The following is an 11,789-nucleotide window of genomic DNA, read 5'->3' on the forward strand; positions in this document are numbered from 1 at the left end:
CTCCTATTTGGGTAGGTAGATAACACCACTACAGATTTGATGTATATTTATCTTATTGTCATTTAAAAAAACTATTGTAAACCACTATGCATACAAAAATTCCACATTTGTAGAAAGCTTAATATATCCTCTCCCCATCTGAATACTGAAGTAACTGGGAACCAAGGCATTTGACTGGCAGAAAACATTGTCCTTGTTGCTGATAAAGCTGGCTAGGGAGACAGTGGCTTAGATCTGTTACAAGTGGCTTTTGAAAACAACAATCTCAGAATTAGGTAAACACATGCCCAGCACAGTACGCTGTCTTTCCTCACACAGATAGAAGGTCATGAGGCAAAGGAAAAAGTGTGATCCCTGAAATGTTTCAGTTAAGGATGAGAGAACAAGGACCTACCTATGTATACCTAATCACTTCTTCCAAATTCATTCCACCTCCCATTTGGCAGGTTATATTGAAAGTTAGAGAAACTGATTCTGAACCAAGAATTTACCTTTGTGTAATTATGGGCAAATAACCATCTCTTTGAATTTCTATTTTTTAGTGATAAAATGAAATACATTAAATATTGTAAAATCTTATGGGGCTAGTATTTAATTTTGTAATGATCCATATTGAGTGGATGAATGTTTAATATTTTTTCTTTAAAGTTCTATAAGTGAGGCGAATTGCTGCTATATTATTTTATTTCAGGGCTCTCTCTACCTAATGTCCAGCACACTTCACCTTAACCCATGGCCAAAGCAAACAATGTGACAGAATTGATTATCACTGGCCTTTTCCAGGATCCAGAGGTGCAGAAGGTGTGCTTCGTGCTGTTTCTCCCTGTGTACCTGGCCACAGTGCTGGGCAACGGTCTCATTGTTGTGACAGTCAGCATCAGTAAGAGCCTGCGTTCCCCCATGTACTTCTTCCTCAGCTCCCTGTCCCTGGTGGAGATCTGTTACTCCTCTACTGTTGTCCCTAAGTTCCTCACTGACTTACTTTCCAAGATTAAAACCATCTCTCTGAGGGGCTGCCTGGCTCAGATTTTCTTCTTCCATTTCTTTGGGGTTGCTGAGATCCTGTTGCTTGTGGTGATGGCCTATGACCGCTACGTGGCCATCTGCAAGCCTCTTCATTATATGAACATTATGAGTCGTCCACTGTGTCACATGCTGGTGGCGGGATCCTGGCTAGGGGGCTTTGTTCACTCCATAATTCAAGTTCTTATCACCATCCAGTTACCCTTCTGTGGTCCCAATGTAATTGACCACTACTTCTGTGACCTTCAGCCATTATTCAAGCTGGCCTGCACAGACACCTTTATTGAGAGTGTCACTGTCATGGCTAACAGTGGCTTGATTGCTCTGTGCTCTTTTCTTGTCTTGGTGACCTCCTACGTCATCATCCTGGTGAGCTTGAGGAAGCGCTCTGCAGAGGGCAGGCGCAAGGCCCTCTCCACCTGCGCCTCGCACATCGCCGTGGTCATCTTGTTTTTTGGACCTGCCATCTTCCTCTATATGAGACCCTCCTCTACCTTCACTGTGGACAAACTTGTGGCTGTGTTCTACACAGTCATCACCCCCATGCTGAACCCCATAATCTATACACTCAGAAATGCAGAAGTTCAAATTTCTATGAGGAAACTATGGACAAAGAGAACTGAGGCATGAGGTGAAGAAGGGATAAAGGATAAGAATGAGATTAAAAATTATTCTGCAGTAAAATGCATTTCTTTTCTATGAGAGAACAAAAATGGGCAGTATATTTTTAGGGATGTGATGCTTCCTCTGTGATCATCTTTAGTAAACCAGAAACTCCATGTATTTTTCTGTGGGCTCTGGGCCTTGAACTCAGGTCATCATGCTTGCAAGGCAAGCACTTCACTGATGGACTGGTCTTCCTGCTCTTTACTTCCCTTTTGTGTACAGAAAAATCCCATTTTAAAACCACCTACTCCATAAAGCATTTTATACCCTCATTCATCCTTTGGTTGAATTGAATTTCTTTTCTTGGTAATTTTACATATACATGACATTATTGCACTACCAGTTTGCTTATAATTGTTTATATGTGTTTCCCTCTTACTAGTCTGTGTGCTCTCAAAGGCAGGAATGCCCTTCCTTTCTTTTTTTTTTTTTTAATTTTTTATTTATTTATTTGAGAGCGACAGACACAGAAAGAAAGACAGATAGAGGGAGAGAGAGAGAATGGGCGCGCCAGGGCTTCCAGCCTCTGCAAACGAACTCCAGACGCGTGCACCCCCTTGTGCATCTGGCTAACGTGGGACCTGGGGAACCGAGCCTTGAACCGGGGTCCTTAGGCTTCACAGGCAAGCGCTTAACCGCTAAGCCATCTCTCCAGCCCCCTTCCTTTTTTTTAAGCTGCAACTACCATGAACATAGCTGCTGCATAGTAGTTGTTGAAAAACAACCTTTGAAGTCAAAATATAATCAACTCTCAGATTCATTTTCAACACTGTATGGTGGCTAGCATGCCTTTCCTGCTAAAAAATTAAGAGCTCAGACTCTGCATTCTGTAGCATAATTCCAATTGATTGTCAGCTACAACCCAAGATCCAAATTACCTAGCTACTTTAAACTACAGTTTTTGCCTAAATTTCATAAGACCAATATTATACTAAAAAAAGCTACTTCATGGGATTATTCTGAATATTAAATCAGATAACGTACATGTAATACTTTTAGGGAAGAACATGATCCAGAGAATTCATTACTTCTGGTCATTAATTTAATTTGTGTGATGCTTGGATTGCTGCCCACACACTGGTCTTTCTGTCATGCAAGGCTGTTCAGATTATGCCTGATGCTACCCAAGAACTTCAAGCATTAATTGGCAGTCCAATATTTTTTAGTGGAGGAATTCACTGGAATCAATATTCTCTTCTTCTTAGTTGCTTTCTAGTGCCTATGTACCTGAATGTCATGTGTATTCAATTAATATTTTTATAGTAGTTGTTTACTATATTTGCTGAGCATTTTGTGTTTTGTTAATATGCATTTAAAGTATCTAGTCTAGTGCTAAGCATAATGAAGGCATTGCCTATTCTCTTGATACCTTGTTTCCATTACAGTAGGCTAGGACTAAAGAATGCTGGCTACAGTAAGTGGTCCCACTCCTGTGTAGGTTTGGGTTCTCTCATAAAAGCTATTGACAAAACTTCAGCAGTGACTTTCAATGGCCTAGCACAGGCCAACAATATCTATTCTAACTGAACTGTGAAAATTCTCCAGGATTACCTCATCTACTGAGGGTTGAGACATGGTGAATCTATTGAGAGTTAATTACTCACTTTGTTCTATTCTCACTGGAAAAAAACCCAGGAATTAAAATAAAGCAGTTTACATTGTTTTAGGGAACAAAGATTATTGTGAATATTTAACAAGTCTTAATTCAAGAAATAGTTGCAGTCTAATTAATCTACTGTAGCATTGGAGAGTACATAGTTAACCCTTATTGTTGATTTGCCATATTAAAATATATTTTATTTTCCTTTTTGACAACCTTTACACATATACACAATGTACTTTGACCATAATTCCCTCCCACCACCACTCTCCTATTCCATCTCTACTGAACTCTTTATTTACAATTAGTCCCTATAAAAGCATATATTTTAGATAACAATTGCTACATAGTCTTTTGCAAGAGAGGGTCCAGTATGCAGCAGCCTGCTCTGAATACACACTCATATATTCTTTTTCATGAAATGATTATATGTCTAAGGTATAGGCTTGACTGCATGTAACAACAGAGAAAGCAAGTTTATGAGATAGAATTACAAAGTATAGAGCCAGAAGATCCAGAACTGACCAGTCTAATATGGCAGTGTTTATTGATCACTTCTAATGTGTGACTGAAAAAACAATTCTGAGTTTCATTATAAGAAGTTTAAATTTATATTGCTGAAGACTCCACATGCTTGGGCTGCAAGGTCACTGAGAAATCCTGCTGGAGCTAAGCTGAAAAACCTCTTCTGTATAGACCAGCTGACAGAAAGCTGGAAAAAGCTACACTGCATGTAGTTCCATGGGAGAGAGAGAGAAAAATTACCAGGGGAGATAAACAACAGTGGACATTGACAGCCTTAAATTTGGCCAGCCAGGCCAAATGAGCCAATGGGTGCAATAGTGGCATGTCTGTTTTGGGGGAAATCAACTGCTCTCCAATTATACTGAAAGCCTACTCCATGGGATGAAATACATGCCTGATACTGAAAACCTATAATGGGAGAAGTCAAGAGCCCTAGGGGTGTAATGTCTGCTGGTGTCTGGATAAATGTATATACTGTGCTCACCAAACTGTCCAGTAAGCACTGTTCTTAATGTTCAAACCCACATATTTATGATACTCTTACTTTTGGTTAGAGAAGCTGCTCTTTTCAGATGGTAGTGATCTTGGGATGACTCAGAAGGCACTATAGTGCTGAGAAGAAGTGACAGAGGAGTGTTTAGCACTGAAACATGTCTATCACACCTTCCAAGGCTCAGAATCCATTGGGGAAGAGGCGGTGGAAAAAATGTAAGAGCCAAAGGAAGGATAGGACTGCTTACAATGTACCCTTCCAGACACAAAATGGCCTGGATATCCATGACTTCACAGTGCCTGACACTACCTATACAAGACCATCATACTAGGAGGAAAAGATGATGACATCAAAATAAAAAAGAGACTGATTGAGAGGGGGAGGGGATATGATGGAGAGTGGAATTGCAAAGGGGAGAGTCGGGGGAGGGAGGGAATTACCATGGTGCATTGTCTAAAATTGTGGAAGTTGTCAATAAAAACTATTTTTATTAAAGAAAGATGTTTAAATTTAAATAACTACATGTTATTAGTGGATGTTTTATTGTACTGTAGAGCTCTTACATTTTAGTTATACATCACAAAAGTATTAAGAAAAGGAAGAGGAGGAAGTGGAGGAGGAGGCTAGGGAGATGGCTCAGCTAATAAAAGTACTTCCCATGGAAGTATGAGGACCTGAGAGGGCCAAAGACCATCTGAGTTCAATTCCCTAGCACCCATATAAGCAGCTGGACATGACCTATGCACATCTATAACCCCATTCTTGTGAGGACAGAGACCAAAGGATCACTGGGATCATGAAAACAACAGTTCTGGGTTCAGCAGAGCAGAGACTCTGTCTCAAAGAAACATGTGAATTAGTGATGAAGGGGGATACCCCACATTGTCCTCTGGCCTTCTCACCAGTGCACATGTGTCTGCTCACATCACACATGTGCGTATACCACACATACTACACACACTCTCTCTCTCTTTCTCACACACACAATAAAAAGGGAACAGGAGAATAAGTTGATCTCTTGGTCTTAGGGGAGCCTCCAAATATGGTACATAATACTTTTGCTTTTATCTTATTTGATAAAATAGTCACATGGCCCCTTTAATAGCAAATGAGTCCAGAAATTAGATTTGATTTTGTATGTCACGTTCAGTCAAAAACAAAATTTCTGGGGCTTGGGATATGTCTCAGCTTTTAAAGGTGATTGCTTACAGTGTCAGACAACCTGGGTTTGATTCCCTACTACCCACATAAGTCTGGAGTTTGTGGCAAAAGGCCCTGGCACACCCATAACTCTCTTTTTCTTTCTCTCTGATATACAAATAAATAATAAAAAGAAAAGAATAATAATAATACTTTAAAAAACAGTATTTCTGCTCTGTTCCTAGATTCCTTTAAATTGTAATTAATTTCAATTTGATATATAGCCACCTATGAATGGCTCCCAAAATAGCAGAAATGAACAGATATCATGCCATTATTTCTACTTCAACTCTGTGGCTATCCCTCAGGGTGAAGGGAGAGACTACTCCTATTTCTGAACGCTGGTGGCTCAGTGAGTGAGAGCCTCTAATCTGAGGCTCTTCATTTACTAGTTCTTTTAATTCATCCTGACAGGGCATTGTCTTACTATCCCACCCCACAGAGAATGCCAGGGTGGTTGCTATTTCCCTCTCAGAGACACATACATACATGGATGCTGCTTTCAATAAGTCATAGTTTGATGATTCTCAAAATGACAGCTCTACCTGGACTTCTTGCTTGAATCTCAAGTCATAGACCCAACTATCTAGTCAGAAGCTCTGCTATATATTTAGAAACACAATTTAATTTAATCTGCCTCTAACTGAACTCCTAATCTTTCCTGAACCCCTGCTTCACCAAAATTATTTCTATTTTAGAAAATGACAACTTTGTTTGCTTGCTTAAGTCTAAAGCCTTGAAAGCATTTTTGAATTCTTTCTTTTCTTTCAACTGAAAACATCAGCAAATCTTGTTAGATCTACATTCAAAAATATGTCCAGATTCTGATTACATCCTAAAATATCCATTGGTGCCATCTGGGGCCAAGTTATAATTATCTTGGAAATATATCACTATGCTGGACTACTAACTGGTTTGTTGTATTTCCCACTAGCCCCATTATTCTCAGCAACTGGAGACCCTGACATAAGATGGCTTCTTCTTTTTAAAAAATATCTATCTATCTATCTATCTATCTATCTATCTATCTATTTCACTGGGAGGGGGAGACACGCACAGAGAATGGGCACACCAGGTCCTCTAACAACTGAAAACATACTCCAGATACAAGTACTACCTTGTACATCTGACTTATATAGGTACTGGGGAATTGAGCCTGGGTCCTTAGGTTTAACAGGCAAGTGCCTTAACCTCTAAGCCATCTCTCTAGCCTGAGCTGGCTTTTTCTACAATATTATTCACCAGCCTTTCCAATTACTCATGACCTTCTATTTTTCTTCATGGAACTTACTACTAATTTTCCCATCAAATTGTATTTGTTTATGCTTGTTTCTACTTACATTATGTCCTAGAAGGATAAGGTGGCTATGACTTTCATGAGTTTACATGCTTTGCTTTTCATTTTTAATTCTTCATTTCTTAGAATACTTGGAACTGCATAGGGCTCAATAGAATATGTTGAATGAATGTGTGAATGGAAGAATGATAAAATATCTGTGTTTGCTGCTTTTTAAATTTCTTTCTTAATCAAAATGTTAATGCTGATATAGATCCATTGAATTTTCCTTGCCTTGGTGACTTGTCTTAAATTTTATCATTCTTATCTGTAAGATCCCAGGAGCATTGGTGACTCATCCTTGAGGACAAATCTTTGAGTCAAATATCTTTGAGTCAAAGTTAGCGCCATCACCCATTCCCTGAGGAGGCAGCCTGATGTCATAAAGAGAATTGATTTCTGAGTCAGCACCTGTGAATAACTAGACTGTGGACTTCAGAAGCCAATTAACCTCTCTCAGCTTCTATCCTTCATCAGTGAAGAATAGGAGTGAAATAGTATTGCCCTGAATTCCTTCTGCATCACTTTGAGAAGGTTTACCTCAGTGTGACTGGATCTACGGCATTGCGATAGTCAGTGATATTAGTCAAATAACTTTGTTTGCTCAGCAACCAGGATTTAAAGGGAAGAATTCAATGATCTTCCATATCTCGGCTTTTCCAAATTAAATCATTTCCTTGAGTAATAAACTATTCTAGCAGATTGGTGAAGTTCCTGCTTCATTGAAGACACTGAGTATCTTGGAATTCCATCTTGTTTCAACTCTTTACACTGAGGCAGAGCAAGAGAACACCGGCTTTTCTAACCTAAAGGTAGGCAATATGATGAGAAGGAAGGTGCTGCAAGGTATTCCTCTGTGTGTGAAGCTGGGAGATGTGAGATTCTGTAAGGCTCTCCTCACCTCTGAGTGATGTGTCTCCAGTATTTTTATTTTCATTTCTGTAATAGAGCAAAAATATATTGAATCAAGAGGTATGTGTTTGGGTTGTCAAATAAATACATGTCCTTATTGTAATCATAGGTCATCTATTATTGTCTTCACTTACATGTTACATGTGTGCCCAATTCCTAGGTGGCATCTTTTAGTGACTAAAGAGCACTGAGGTGCACTGTGATTTATCTGGCTCCTTTCAAAACCTGACTTTTCTATGTTGTCATTTTAGGCAGTAAAATTCACTTCTCTGTGTTTCTGTTTCCTCACATGGACAAAAGGGGAGATAACTATACTCATTTAACAGGCTTACAGTGAACACAGATTATATTAATGTATATAGAATATAGTATGTGACATGAGGTAGGTAGTTTTGAAATGGTTGCCTTTCTTATCAACAAAAGATGAACATGAGTATAAAAAATTAAACATTATTTGAATATTAGATAATATGTACTTTTAAGAGAAGCTGCAATAATAAGATTCTGTGGATTTCCCCAAAAGAAATGTGTTGAGGTATTACTGGAACAGAAAGTCTCAGAACATTTTTTTCAATAGTAATGAGATTCTTCATGCAACCTAGAAAGAAGGAATACCAAATAGGGGATGGAGTGAGGGCATTTGGGGCTAGGAAAAAGCTACATAGTGTCCACTTACCTGGTGACAATAAGTGCATCAAGGTAGGGTATGGTCAACTAATCATGGACCTTAAACTCCTCTAAAGATACTAAAATTTATGCTGTGGGAAGTGACAGTTTGTTGGCAGGTTTTATTAGAGAAGAAACACAATTAGATTTATGATTAAGAAAAAAAAAATGACTGAAGTATTTTTTCTAGTGTTTGGAGGAGAGAAGATGCATGTGAGCTAGTGGAATTAGTGTAAACTCAATGAGCAAGCAGGAATGGAGTTAGTCCTGGAAGACAGGCATAAGGAGAAGGCACTGGTGGTGAAGGTAGCTCTGTGGTGGGAGTTATCAGGGTAGGCTGATGGAGAGGAGTTGGACTTGAAAAGATGTGAACTGATTTTTATGAGGGTGAGAGGGTGAGTTGTTGAGCTCACCCTCAGACTACAAAAGTCATTAAAAGCCAGTTAGAAGAATTCAGCATTGTCCTGGTTATTCCTAGGTACTAGAGTGATCTGAGGAAAGAAGGGTATAGCGAGCCATTTATGACCAACTTACAGGAGGGAAGGTGGGGAAGCTGGAGATTAAGAAGCTTTGATAAGTTAGGCATCAACTGCCTGTGTATGAGAAGGAGCTGGCACCAGGAACTGTAAGGGACAGCACATGTGGGATCCTGTGTGCAGGGTCAGGTTACTAGGATGTGGTGACAGACATGAATCAACGTGGACGGCAAACATGCAAGGTGGGGCAACTTAGTGTATGACGGTATCTTCAGGGTGTCTTCTAGGTTCTACGTGACTGTATGTCTTTTATTCCTTTATAACTTAATCCCACCAGTTCCAACCCTAACCACTTTCCATATCCTTTCCTTGAACTTGTGAGTGAAGATGTAGAAAGGGTGATCCTGAGGAGTCTCACAATTATGCCCATTGGCTAAGTGAATGATTAAAAAGTGTATTGTTTAGCCGGGCGGGGTGGCACACGCCTTTAATCCCAGCAATCCGGAGGCAGAGGTAGGAGGATCACCGTGAGTTCGAGGCCACCCTGAGACTACATAGTGAATCCCAGGTCAGCTTGTGTTACAGCGAGACCCTACCTTGAAAAAAAACAAAAAAAAAACAAAGAAAGAAAAAAGAGTGTACTGTTTGTTGATTTGTACTCTGTAAAGTGGTATAAATGAGGGTGTCACAATTATTGCTTGTTTTATTTCAGGCTTCTCAACTGCTGTCATCCAACACGCCTGAATTGCATCCATGGCCAAGGAAAATAATGTGACGGTATTGATTATCACTGGCCTTTTCCAGGATCCAGAGGTGCAGAAGGTGTGCTTCGTGCTATTTCTCCCTGTGTACCTGGCCACAGTGCTGGGCAACGGTCTCATTGTTGTGACAGTCACCATCAGTAAGAGCCTGCGTTCCCCCATGTACTTCTTCCTCAGCTTCCTGTCCCTAGTGGAGATTTGTTATTCCTCTACTGTTGTCCCTAAGTTCCTCACTGACTTACTTTCCAAGATTAAAACCATCTCTCTGAGGGGCTGCCTGGCTCAGATTTTCTTCTTCCACTTTTTTGGGGTCACTGAGATTCTCCTGCTCACAGTGATGGCCTATGACCGCTACGTGGCGATATGCAAACCCCTTTATTACACAACCATCATGAGTCGGCCTGTGTGTCACTACCTGGTGGCAGGTTCCTGGCTGGGGGGCTTCTTTCACTCAATAATTCAGATTTTTATCACCATCCCCTTGCCTTTCTGTGGTCCTAATGTGATTGACCACTACTTCTGTGACCTGCATCCCTTATTCAAGCTGGCCTGCACTGACACTTTTGTGGTAGGGATTATTATGTTTGTCAATAGTGGGCTGTTCTCTGTATTTTCCTTCCTTTTCTTGGTGTCCTCCTATGTTGTCATCCTGGTGAGTTTGAGGCACCATTCTGCAGAGGGCAGGCGCAAGGCCCTCTCCACCTGCGCCTCTCACGTCATGGTGGTCATTTTATTTTTTGGACCTGCCATCTTCCTCTATTTGCGGCCTGCCTCTACCTACACTGAAGACAAGCTCGTGGCTGTGTTCTACACGGTCATCACCCCCATGCTGAACCCCATTATCTACACTCTCAGAAATGCAGAGGTGAAAAATGCCATGAGGAAGTTGTGGGGCAAGAAAGTGAACTCAGAGATGGAATGAAAGTGAAAAACTGAAACTAAAATGCAGACTTATGATCAGAGTGGCTAGCACTTCAACCTGATTTTAATCATCTGTGAAGGCATAGAGCAAAAGTGTGTGCTTGTGGGTTTTGTTGTATTTTAAATGAGCCACTTTATGGTATCATTTCAAGATCTATGTTAGGAATCAGTATTTTGGAGTATGTTGAAAGTGGGCCATTTTCCATCTCTTCTCCAGTAGTCTGTAGTGTAACAAATATAGGATTTATGGACCGAGCTCATGCAATGGATTCCCAGACTGTCATCATTAATTCTGTGGCCATGGTTTTATTAATTTCCTCTCTGTTGTTAGCATGCATGATGTGTGGAAGGATCTTTGCACCCAGAGACAAAGGTTCATGGTTTGCTTTGTCTCTGCCAGTGTAACCTTGGCGGTGTGGGGCAGGGGGCGGTTCTGGCATGTTCCTTCATGTAGTGCCTTTCTCCCACTAGTCTAGTCCATATGCCTAAAACCCCATGGAAGGAGCTTTACTTCATAAGCAAGTGTCTCTGGGTAAGAAAATAAATAAAAGCTATTGTTAGCCATTAATATCTTAATCTGAGTAACTTTGTACCACTCTTCTCTTTTTTTTTAATTTATTTATTTGAGAGCGGCAGACACAGAGAGAAAGACAGATAGAGGGAGAGAGAGAGAATGGGTGCGCCAGGGCTTCCAGCCTCTGCAAACGAACTCCAGACACGTGCGCCCCCTTGAGCATCTAGCTAACGTGGGACCTGGGGAACCGAGCCTCGAACCGGGGTCCTTAGGCTTCACAGGCAAGCACTTAACTGCTAAGCCATCTCTCCAGCCCCACTCTTCTCTTTTTATACCATGTTTATGTGCTCTCAGGTAAAGATACCAATGATGAATTTAGGTGTGGATTTGGTTATTTGTGTATTTTTCTAATTCCTCCATGGCTGTGTGCTGGGCTGATGCTCCTCAGCTCCCAGGCTGTCTCCTTGGGGTTGCAAGGCACGGGGTAGCAGCAGTCAGGCTTCCTATCTTCACAGGAAGGGTGGCAAAGACATACTTGTTGTTTTGAGAAATGTTTCTGAGAAACCTTCCAGTACAATTCCTCTTGCTTTCATACTTATTGGCCTGAAAGATAGGTCTTATGTCATTGTATGCAAAGGAGGCTGGGAAAGTAAGCATTGGCAAAAAGAGTATGATTGTGTGATTGATTTAAAGCAG

The 11,789-nt window shown here is 40.6% G+C and overlaps 2 protein-coding genes across 2 annotated transcripts; both read left to right on the forward strand.

Annotated features, from left to right (window-relative positions):
* The first annotated feature begins 732 nt into the window (after nt 1-732).
* LOC101608688 (olfactory receptor 4B1-like) lies at nt 733-1,653 on the forward strand. The gene has a single exon (XM_004673029.2). The coding sequence runs from the start codon at nt 733-735 to the stop codon at nt 1,651-1,653; it is 921 nt and encodes a 306-aa protein (XP_004673086.2).
* Nucleotides 1,654-9,647: 7,994 nt separating this feature from the next.
* Nucleotides 9,648-10,580, forward strand: LOC101608400 (olfactory receptor 4B1-like). The gene has a single exon (XM_004673028.2). The coding sequence runs from the start codon at nt 9,651-9,653 to the stop codon at nt 10,578-10,580; it is 930 nt and encodes a 309-aa protein (XP_004673085.2). The 5' UTR covers nt 9,648-9,650.
* The last annotated feature ends 1,209 nt before the right edge of the window (nt 10,581-11,789 follow it).

The sequence above is a fragment of the Jaculus jaculus genome, chromosome 1, assembly GCF_020740685.1.
Source record: "Jaculus jaculus isolate mJacJac1 chromosome 1, mJacJac1.mat.Y.cur, whole genome shotgun sequence".
NCBI classification, from domain to species: Eukaryota; Metazoa; Chordata; class Mammalia; order Rodentia; family Dipodidae; genus Jaculus; species Jaculus jaculus.